Source organism: Chelonoidis abingdonii, chromosome 17 (assembly GCF_003597395.2).
Source record: "Chelonoidis abingdonii isolate Lonesome George chromosome 17, CheloAbing_2.0, whole genome shotgun sequence".
NCBI classification, from domain to species: domain Eukaryota; kingdom Metazoa; phylum Chordata; order Testudines; family Testudinidae; genus Chelonoidis; species Chelonoidis abingdonii.
Window position 1 is genome coordinate 32166907 of NC_133785.1, and position 12020 is coordinate 32178926.

The 12020-nt window shown below is 39.9% G+C and overlaps 1 protein-coding gene across 12 annotated transcripts in view; it reads right to left on the bottom strand.

Moving 5' to 3' along the window:
- Positions 1–12020, bottom strand: part of MITF (melanocyte inducing transcription factor) — a 165459-nt gene that overhangs the window by 87032 nt on the left and 66407 nt on the right. For 2 of the 12 annotated variants that reach the window (XM_075073158.1, XM_032772841.1), the window contains one exon: positions 1382–1442. The exons of the other annotated variants lie outside the window; for them this stretch is intronic. In XM_075073158.1, coding sequence (XP_074929259.1) covers positions 1382–1410 — 29 coding nt within the window. In that variant the 5' untranslated portion in view covers positions 1411–1442. The remainder of the gene's footprint in view (positions 1–1381; positions 1443–12020) is intronic. 12 annotated transcript variants of the gene reach the window in all.

Sequence of the window (12020 nt, forward strand, 5' to 3'; positions counted from 1 at the left end):
AGGAAAACCTTCATGACGCTTTTCACTTGCATTAAGTATTTTGCAGCAATTTGTTTAATCAGCTTTACTGTTTTTCCTATAGTCAAATTTATATCCCATTTGTGTGCGTCTTTCACACAGCAACAAGGAAGAGAAAACACATTTTTAAAAAAATTCAGAAATGTGATTGTAAAACCCCAAAAGTTAGCTAAGGGGTTTTGAGGGCAGGCATAGTGCCGGAAACATATTTTTGGTGTCATTTTAATGCCTATTATTTATTTAGACCATATCATAAACTTACACGGTGCTTTACAGGGGAAAAGAGCAATGAAAGGAAGACAACTGTTAATTAATAAAGCTAAGAAGTCTGAAATTGGAAATTCTGATTCTTTTTCTATGAAGGCAATAAGGAAGCGAAAAAGGAGGAAACTGCCCTAGAGCAGAGGGCATTGGCAGACAGCAAGCAAAAACAAGTCAATTTTGAGAATTAGCTTTAACCATTGAGATCAGTGGAGAGGCTCTCATATACTTCAGTGGAAGTTTGATTGGATCTCTAGTGTTAGCAGAAGACTCTGTGCATTTAGAGAAATACACGTGAAGTATACAAGTAGCCATGTTGCCTAACACCATGCTAACATATAAATCATATCCCTCAAGGCCAGAAGGAACCATTATGATTATCTACCCTGATGATGAGATGACTTCTTGCATCAATACAAAAAACCCTCACTCAATAATTTCTGCATCAAGCCCACAGTTTCTGTCTGAACTATGGCATATATTTTAGAAAGTCATCCTGTCTTGATTTAAAGGCTACAAGTAACAGAGAACCCACACAACCCTAGATAATATTTAATTATCCTAATTTAAAATTCTGCTCTTTACTTCTAATCTGAATTTGTCTAATCATATGCACATAAGGAAAAAAGAGAGATATTAACTCTGCAGACCACTACATCCAATTTAAAAAAAAATGCCAGAGGATGTTGTGAAGGCCAAGACTACCAGTACCATAGGGTTCAAAAAAGAACTAGGTAAGCTCATGGAGGATATTAGCCAGGTTTGACAAGGATGATGTCCCTAGCCTCTACTTGCCAGAAGCTGGGAACGGGCATTTGGGATGGATCACCTGATTACCTGTTCTGTTCATTCCCTCTGAAGCACCTGGCATTGGCCATTGTCAGAAGAAAGGATACTGGGCTAGACAGACCTTTGTCTGACCCAGCGTGGCCATTCTTATGTTCTAAATTATCTTTTAAGCCAGAGATTTAATTTAATTAATTAAGCCACATCACATTTTAAATAAATGTATGAAAGCAAGGTTTCTGCATTATGTTTCTGGTAAACACCAAGAAGATAAATGGTTTATGAATGGATACCCTGGAGTCAATACAATGAACACTCATCGATATAGCAGAAATAAGGTTGCATGTAAATAATTTCCCAGTTTCATTCTGGGACTCCTACAGAACAAAAACAAATGGATTAGTTTCAGAGCATGTGTGAAACGTGAGTTTACATATTAAAACGCATGATCTTTAGAACACAGTGAAGAGCAAAAACTGATCATTACAAAAGATATCTTTTAAAAATATTCCTGTTTCAGCTCAAAAACAGGCTTGATTTCAAGCAAAAAAATACTGCACTTAACAGTTTTGTCATAGTACTGATTCAGTTTCATCAAGTTTTAGCAAAATGTAAAGACCTCAGATTTCAGTCTTTTCTTAACATCTTGCTCAGGCCTACACAGGGCGAAGCAGATATGGAGCAGGAACATCTCTCCTTAACCTTCCTCAAAGTGCATGCACCTACTGACATTTTTAAAAAGCAGACAAATTGACCAAATGTATTTGCTAGACACTTAATCCTCTCTGGTTGCTGACAGTATCACCCTTGAAAGACTATTTCTTTTCAGAGTTAGGGGTATTTGCTGAGGAAGACTGCCAACTCCTGAGTCATGTAAACAGAAATGAAAGCCAGAAAACATTTCATTGGACTCTGAAGTTCACATCTGCTTTAGTTACTGTGACAAAAGGCAAAGGGAGGGATTTAGTTTATAACCTATAAATCCTGCAAGGACTTGATCACAAAACCTTGGTGTGAGAGTACAGGATTAACTGGGTTAAAATATTTAGATCCTATTTATTTAGCACTCAGGACCATGGCACATTACCTGCAGAAGCAGTCACACAATTGCAGGGGCTCTCAAACTGGGGTTTGGAACACTTCCATTTCTGTGCAAACACAGGCACTAGTTTTACCATGAAGAGATCAGAAAGGCCCCATGGCTTCTCCATCACCTCCTCTCCTTCTGAGAGGAAAGATAAATGTCACCTGTGCCCATCACTGTGGTATCCAAGACCCTGATCTCATCTTCACTCATCCCTATATCTTTACAAAGAAGAGCTGGAAGGGATAGAATTGGGATTCCCTCATCTTCTCTCAGTGAACATAAATATGGGACTAATGCTGCAAAGTCACTGTGACAGTCTGTAGCCCTATGTCTATCCTTTTCTCAAGGCTATGATTTTGTACAAACTATGCCTTGAGATATCATCTGAAAACTCACAATTTGCTGATTATTATTGTCCTGGTTAAATGTGTGTGGCAACACTTTATGTAAAGTTATAAAATTCTAATGTGTGATATTACTGAGACACGTTCCAAGTTTAGAAAAGCAGCCAGCCGCAAACCAGAGACAAAAGGCAAACTGATGCCACAGCCAGGTGTCAATGAAATCTTGGACCATCACCTGATTGAGTGGCCATTCTTTGGCAGGAAAAAGGGTATGAACGAGAAATTTACATCTTGGAAAAGTCCCCACAGACTTTGTCTCCTGAACTTCAGTTGGAGAGGACTCTCAAAGAAGAGGAAAAAAGTATAAAAGAATGGGGAACAGATGCCTCAAGTTATTCCTCCCATTCTCTTTACCCACAGCAGCCACAACACCTGATGAGCAAAAAAACAGCTTTGGACTGAGGGAGGGATCCTGTCTGAAAGGAGTTCAGCCAGACTGCTGAAGCATATGAGACTTTTGCTTTGAATGCACTTCGCTTGTTAAGTTAGGTATTAGTTGTATTTTACTTTTTTATTCTTTTGTAACCAATTCTGACTTTTATGCCTCATTACTTGGAATCGCTTAAAAAAAAAAATCTTTCTGTAATTCAACTTGTTTTTTCTAAACAGTGTGCCTGGATTGAAGTGTTTGGGAAACTCCATCTGAGATAACAGGATTGGCGCATATCATTTTCCATTAATAAAATGACAGACTTTGTATGCGCTTGTGTAGTCCAGGAGAAGGCTGGGCAGTATGGTATGTATGTTTCTTGGTGAAAGTCTGGGACTGGAAATTTGCTGGTTCTGCTCTGCGGTGTAATTCATGAATGGCTGGCCATAGCACTCACACAGTATAGCTCGCAATAATTTACACGCTGAAGGTTGTCTCTGAGCAGACCAGGAGTGGTTGCTGTCACAGCGAAGCAGAGTAAAAGATACCCCAGATTGGAGAATTGAGAGGACAGCTGTTCAACAGCACAGATTGTACTGTGGGGAATGTCAGTCACCAAATACCACAAGTTGCTCTTTGGCACTGAGCTTCTGAAAAGTCATGTTTGCGTAACAGTATCCTGTATTACATGACTAGGATGGGATACCGTGGGTGGGACAAAGAATTTAAACCTAATTAGATTACATTTCCTTGAATTGCCTACAAAAATGCTGGAGGCCAGAAGAGGTCATCATAGCAGTGGTACCTTTTGGCCTTACAATTTATGAATATTTGTTCAAGAAAAAAAGAAACAAGTGGCACAAAAATTCATGTATGCCTGAAGCGCAACAGCCTGTCCATGCCTAATACATCAGAGAAATTGTTCATCTTTATAGAGAAGCTGCTCCTATACCACCACCACAGTCGTCATCAGCTGGTGTTATTGATTATAACTACTCAACGAGGTGCTTATAATGTATGCACCTGGCTGCCCGAGAAAGCATTTACAGTGAGAGATTGCTGTTTCTCTCTCATGCTGGTATGTGTACCATCCACAATTTCCTCCCTGGTATACCCCTTCCCCAACCCTTGTATACCATCCTCCTGAATACCAAGCATCCTCTAGCACAGCAAAATACAAAAAACACACACCATGACATTGACGCAAGTAAAATGGAGGAATCCCATTCCACATTTTACTTTAGTGTAGATTACACACACACACACACAAACACACACACACCCCCTTCAGAAAAAGGTCTATATGTCTACATTTTTTAGACTTTATTCTGCCTACTGTTAAGGCTTTGCTACTCTTCATTCCGCCTTCTATTTGTTCCCATAGTTAGTATCTTCGGTACCCTGGTGCCAACTCTCTTACTAGAACTTGCTTGTTTTATTAAGGAAGCTATTCTGAACTATTTACAGGTGGAACTGATGTAAAATGAACATGAAACGTGCTATGGTATACAATTCATGCTTACTGAGCAAGCACCACAAGCCAAAACCACTCTGTTAATATATGCTTGTGCACATACTTGCTGATGCTTCACACAGATGTCCAGAGTTAATCTTGTTTGTCAAACAGAGGCAACCCTGCTGGTTTTGAATTTTTCTGTACTTTGCTAACAGAACTAAAAACAAAGTCTAACTGCATACTCTCATACACTAGATGGAGCCTTGTGTCTTATTTCACTTAGCCTGTCAAACTACATTTAGCTATTCTCATCTTCCTTTGCACAAGGAATTAGATTTCAAGGGTAAAAGAGGTGAGGGGCATTGGTGTAGTGGTTAAAAGAAAAGAAAAAAAAAAGGAGAGGGATAAATTCTTAACCTAAACTCTGTATTCTCCAAATGAGAAGTGGGTAAACGCAGTGTACCCAACTTCGCCCTCGACCACGCTGGCGGTGAGGGGTAAAATCCTGGTCCCAATGAAGACAGTCGTTTGGGTAAAAGCCAATAGACATGGCCAGGGCCAGGATTTCAACTGGGGTGGGTCTTTTTTTAAACAAAACACAAAACACACATTGCAATTTTTAAAAAAAATTACTCAGAAAATTACTTTTAATGAAACATTGTTCTGTAGGCTTTATAGCATCAAACATCAGATCCCATTTAAAGTTACTGAGTGCTCTAAGATCTCCAGACCACACTGAAGCCTACTCATCTAGCCTTTACTGCACGTACAATCCATCATAGTTTGAATGTATATTGGAGAACTCTACAGTTAGCTTGTGTTTTATTAATTTGTGTTTGCATCTCTCTTTATTTGTTTAAGTACATTAGAAATCTTAATTCTTCTACTTTTTCTCTAATCTTTCATTCAATAATGAGTTAAATTGCTTAGTAATTTCCTGGGTCTCGTTTTTCAATAGTGCTAATACCAAGGTTTCCTTCAAACACTGCTACCTCTGCTCTTGTCTAGTCAATTAAAAAGAATTATCATGAATGGATTGATGATGCCTCAGTTTGTCACTTGAGATTCTTTTGACTCTGCTGATTTACATACCTAGAACCAAATAATTTATGCCAAATCAGGGGCGGCTCCAGGCCCCAGCACGCCAAGCGCATGCTTGGGGCGGCATGCCACAGGGGGCGGCTCTGCCGGTTGCTGAGAGGATGGCAGGCAGGCAGGCAGCCTTCGGTGGCATGCCTGCGGAGGGTCCACTGGTCCCGCAGCTTCAGTGGAGCCGTGGGACCAGCAAACCGTCCACAGGCATGCCTGCGGGAGGTCCACCAGAGCCGCAGGACCGGCGACTGGCAGAGCGCCCCCCCTACTCCGCAGCATGCCGTCATGCTTGGGGCGGCGAAATGTCCAGAGCTGCCCTTGGGCCAAATGCTATGTGAAGAATGAAGAATTTGACCGAGATTGCTAAAACAATATCTCATCAATCTTCCCTTAGTCATGTTTGGAGGGGGAAAAAAATGTGCTATGTTCAAAACAAACAGTTCACTCTATGCAAACTAGAGAGAGTCTCAATTTTAATGGCAAGATGACAGAACAAAGCCAACCTAACTTCTGGCAAGTTGGCACTCTCCCACTAGGATTTTTCAGTGTGCAGTAGGATACTCTGCCTGTGAGTGGGTGTGCGATAAGGTGAAATAAGCACAGCAGAGGAGAAGACTGCCTAAAGGAGCAAGCTGATTCGTTTCACAAATTAAACATTTGAGAACAGTTTGAGAGCTGGCAACACTTGGAAACACTGACTCATGAAATCTGGATGATGCCTCAAGAAGTTACTGTACTGAGGCAGATTATTCACCAAGGGTTAATTTCTTTGTTAATGAGATCTTTCTAGCAACCTACTCAAAACTTTAAGGGTACATTCATGCTGCAGTGTGGGTTATGATATGCAGCTTGTCTAGACACACCTGTGCTAGCTGCAGTCTAGCTTGCTTGCTAAAAATAGATGGGAGCACACTGCAGGGCACATCAGTGCAAGCTGCACAATCCCATCAGACCCCTGCGAATGCATTCTCACTTGTGCAGTCTGAGCTGAAGCTTGCACTGCGGCATCCTCATTTTGTATTTTTAGACAGAGAGCATGGGTGCATCTACATAAGCCCAATTCACAGTCCAGCTGGAATACAGATGTACTCTAAGTCAGAGAGACAGGTTGTTACCCTCTGAGGGCTCAAAGTCATCTGAAGTCACCAACTGATACCACAGGCAAAATGCTACCTCCAAGCTGCACATGAAAATTCAGTGTGTAAACAAATCCCATTCCAATTTAATGATGTACTTGGTCTATATTCTCTCATTCAGGTACAGGAAAAGTTACCTGAAATTTTAAAGGATTTCCATTGATTTGAGTGAGCTTTGGATTAGGTCCTCAGAAAACACAACATTTTAACCTAGAAAATCACTTGAAACTAGAATCTATTAACTCAACTCCTCACTTAACATCCTCCCGCTTAACATTGTTTCAAAGTTATGTCGGTACTCAATTAGAGAACATGCTCATTTAAAGTTGTGCCATGCTTCCTTATAATGTTGTTTGGCTGCCTGCTCTGGCCACTGCTTGTAAGATTCTGTGGAAGAGCAGAAACTTTACAAGGGAGAATTGCACAAGTTCCTCTTCTCCACCTCCTCCTCCTCCCTCCCAGCGCTCCCCCTACTTAGGACTTTGTGGGGAGCACATGGTGTGTCCCAGAGAGGAGATGGAGTGGGGGTGGGAAGAGGTGGGCCTGGAGTGGTGCAGGAATGGGAAGAGGTGGACGTGGAGCATCCCCCGGAAAAGTCGGCACCTGTTCTTCTTCAGGAAAGCTGAACTGCCGCTGCTGCTGCGAAGGTGCTTCCTAACGTCCTTGCCTGCAGTGGGCTGTGCCTGTGTGGAGTAAGCCAGGAGCACTTTCCAACCGCAGTACAGTACAGTACTGTACAGTATATAATGCCTAACCCCAAAAAATTTCCTTGGAACCTAACCCTCCGCATTTACATTAAATCTTATGGGAAAACTGGATTAGTTTAACAGCATTTCACTTAAAGCTGCATTTTTCAGGAACATAACTACAACGTTAAATGAGAGTTACTACAGTGAAACTCCACCCCTGTTGGAAAGTGAGCAAAACTGAGAAACACTTGAATAGCCTTTTGCTCTAAGCTCCTGCACAATAAAATGTGGATTTACTTGTAGAAATATTAATATCGAAAGATTCTAAGAAAACACATTTTACATAGAATTTGGTACACTGCATTGTCGGGAAAATAAATGTCAACATCTACTGTACTGCAATTTCTTGGAACTCTCTTTCTGTGCCAACTTTCTCCTTGCCCCGTACACTTCTGTGTATTAGTCCAGCTGAGTGAACCAAAGTTCAAAAGCATTGAACTGAAACAGCAAAGACGAAAATACATCCAATGTGACCCCTTGTTCTCTCCCATTTTATAAATAACTTGAGTGCCTAGATTTCTGTAAATCCATTAGTTATTGCTTCATAAATAATTATTGGGTTTTGGCCAATTCTGCCTTTTCTTTGACTTACTGTGTCAAGAGTACACCTAAGACTTCTGGACTTTATATTGGGAACAATATGCAGAACTGAGCGTGTGGGTTTGGGGCGGGGGAGAAATCTAGATGAGAACACTCACTGTATTCATTGGCAACAGCGTTTCAGAGAGAACATTTCTTGTTGACAACTATTTGGGGTAAGATATTCAAGAGCGCTCAGCTCTCATTTAGGCACACAAAAAATCTAGCCAGTGCACATGGGGGCAATGCACACATGTTGCTTTTTTTCCTGTGTTTTCCATGCCTAAAGATGTCCACAATTCCATTGCTGTCTCTGGTTCAGTTCATATAAACCACCCAGATTAAGATTTTTAGATTTCACCTCCTCCCCACTCTCATCAGTGGGACCTTTTTGGTCTTTCTAGAGTGTTAAAATCTGCCCAGGTCAAGAGACACCATGTCTCTTTAATATTATGCAGCTGCAAACTCAGACTGAGTAATAAAGTCAGAAGACCAGAAAAATTAAATCTGGAACTAAACCACACAAGAGCACTGACACTGTTTTCCATACAAAGAACTAAAACATGGGCACTATTTGGCATTTTTGAGAGTATATTTAATGGGAGTTTCATATGATTAAAGTGATTTATGGTTGACATTGGACATGCCAGAATATGAATGGACAGAAAAACAGAGTTAGAAAAATATTTCAAGGCTAATGTTCACACACATTTTAAAATATTTACTTCCTAAATAATTCCTTCCTTTTATTTCCTTTCCACAAACTCTCATGTTACTCAGTTTTATTGGAAAGCAAATGTCAGTCACCTTGGTGAATATTTGCAGAAGCCAAATTTTAAGTTCTGTCACAAGTATTCACAGTAGAAATGCTTCCATCCTGTTCCAAACAGGACAGGAAACAGAAGCAATACCCATGTGACTTCTCCAACCAACTCGCATAACTGTGGATCCCTCACCGACAATCCTCTGGGGATATCCGCAGATCAAGTTTTTTAAAAAACGGCAAATACTCTCAACGCAGGCATTCTGAAGCTGTGATCTATTCCGGATTACTACTGAGGCATGAGAGGTTCAATTGGTCAGATAATCTTATTCACACTGAGCAACTTAATTTTACTGGAAAATTGACACTGAAGCAAAATTTCAATCACGTAAGGTCAGCTCAATAGGAACATAAGGAAGCATCACATTTTCTCACCAATGCATGCATATGTCCAACATCAGATAACACAGTTAAGTGTGTAAAGGTCGATATATATTGATGACAGCTTAGTAAGTGCACATCATATGATGAGTCCATGTACAATGTTTATCATTCACTTTTAACCATACCAATATTTATTTGCTCTAATAACAATAATTGATGATGGTGGGTCTGTTAGTCTTTAGGGTGCTCTATCTGTGCATATATTAGTTCAAAATCAAACATCTAGAAGTGTTAAACATTTACACAAGTTGCAAAATAATAAACACTGAATGAAACAAATCACAAAGATTATCCATTGCACCAAGCTTCCCAAGTTCCATTAAGTGACCTAGGGGTCTTCTCACTGCAAGGAGAGTCTATGGAGCAGCATTAGACAATGAGATAATTATGTTTTTTAAATGCACCTTTAAACTTCTTATATTTTCTGTAATCTCTCCTAGGAATAATCAAACAACATTTTCTAGGTCTGTTCAATGCCTGAATATTTCCATATACAATAATATTTCTGGCAGTAAGACACTGGATTTGATGCTCTAAAAATGCTTCGTAGTTGGCATCAACACTACCCTTTCTGTCACTGTAATTTGCAACTTTGGATTAGTTTCCATGCATCTTTCTCTCCATGCCTCCAAGTCCTGCTTTTTGGAAAATAAAGAAAGCAGCTAACACTTTTCACTATGTCATCACCAAAACCCTTGTCAAAATAGACTTGCCTTCCACCTCAATTACTGCTGCCATATGTTTTTTGTCCTATGCTCCTCCATCAAGCCAGCTCTCTTGTTTGTGCTTTTGAAAGTGTTCTCCAAGTGACTTGGCTCAGGTCAGATGGAATGTGTGGTAGAGACAAGAATTTAACCCAACTCCCAAGTGCCAGCCCTGGGCATTAACTACAAGGTCATCCTTCCTCTGTAGCCATGAAACAAACCCAAATTTCTTTTGCTATCACAGGTGGAGTTAACAGGGCACTCTTGCAAAAAGACACAACAGAACTTTGGAACAGTGGGTGAAGTCACCAACACCTGTTAACAGGGTGGGGTCAGCGGAAGAGACCTTCCAGCCCGTCACACCACTACAACAATTGACGAGATCCGCACCCTTCTATCCCGAGCAGTCATAGACACGGAGCTCTTCTCTCCTCTCACCTTTAAGCTCCTCCAAAGCACATTTTGACATACTGGTAGAACGGAAAGGGGAAGTCTTTGTTGCCAATCCACAAACAGGGATTTAGTCTCCAGCACCTTTAGGCGAGGGCTTAAAAGTTACTGAATGAACAAGCATCTACAGTGTAAAACCGGAACTTGCATTTTTTCCCCTCCCCTCTCAAACTGTACTGTAAAATCCTGCCTACTGGAGTCAGAGCTTCGTAAAGACATTTTGATTATTCTATTAAAATCATTTTCACATGAAAAAATAACATTCACCTTTTAAAAAGGAATTTAATGAGAATACTACACTTAGAGCAATCACAGTATCCACTAGTATGGATCGTAAGCTTTTAAAATATAAAATAAAGTAAACCAATTGCTTAAAGGAACTATGTCCTAGTTCCTTATTTTGCATACCAAATGTTTACTCAAAACCATAAATGTGTGGATGGTTAAACACAAAACTGAAAAGTATTTCCTATAGCTATAACCTGTGTACTGAATGAAAAAAGTCTGGAAAGGCTGAAACAGTGAAAGCAAAATTGTCCCCAAAACAAAGAAAAGAGCAAAAAGCTCTAGGTAAAACGGCAGCAACAGCAGCTCTATGTAAATAGATATTGCAACATCAGCAGCAGCCAGAATAATACAGTTCACATTCCAAAGCGTTTTTTATGGGCCAAAGTCTATGGTGAGATAATGGCCTTGAAAAGAATTACATGGGAAGCATTAGCAAGTACTAGCAACAGAGACATACAAAACTATGATAGCGCTATGAATTGCACAGCAGCTCTTTAAAAATGTTTGATATTAGAAATAAGATTACATCTCATTAATCTTATCTTAATTCGTTAGGAATTTTATATTCTTCTCCACCTATACGCTAAGTGAAACAGAAGAAGTAAAACAGAAGTGACAAAAGGTCATTCTACAATAAGGAACATGTAATCTTTTGGGGCCAGAAAGCACTTTGGCAGGCACCTTTATGTATGTGAGCAGACTCCCAGAGTTCAGAGATACTACTCATTGTGTCTGATTCAACTACTACTGCAGTCAATGGGAGCTTTTCTAGCAAGTTAAATGGGAGTAAAATCAGGCCCCACTTCCTTAAAGCTAAGCATACACTTAGCCTGAATGAGTAGTGTGCACAGAAAAAAAAATTAAAAAGCTGTTCTAGGAATGCATTTAAAACACATGGGCAACAGATATTAGCGACGTTACCAACTTGTGATATCTGGGTTTACTTAAATCGTCAGCTTCTGGAGACAAGTGATATGCAAGAATTCTCAGTTTTCATTAAAAAAAATTTCTAGTCATCAGGAGTCACATTTTCAAGTTCTCCCCACAACCAAGTGCATCCCCTAAAGACTAAAAACCCAGAAGGCACCTTTAAAGAATAAAACATAGGGGTTTTTTGTGGTTGTTTTTTTTTAAAAAAAAAATCATGACTTTTCTCAAATATCTTCTGGTTTCTGGGTTCTTCACTAATACTGTAATAATGAATCCTCTGATCAATAGCATACCAGTCAAAACACACTCCCCTGTGAAGGAGTTGTGGCTTGGAGAGCTCTTCTGTAATACTGTAAAGCTTTTTTCTACCTAACAGCAGAGCGGAAATTAGTATTGGCAGTAAACTTTTGCACATTGATGCATTTGGGAATGAGGGATTAAATGCAAAGAAACTGAGTTAAATTGAAAAGTCAGGAAAAAAAAATCCTAAATGCCATTTGTTT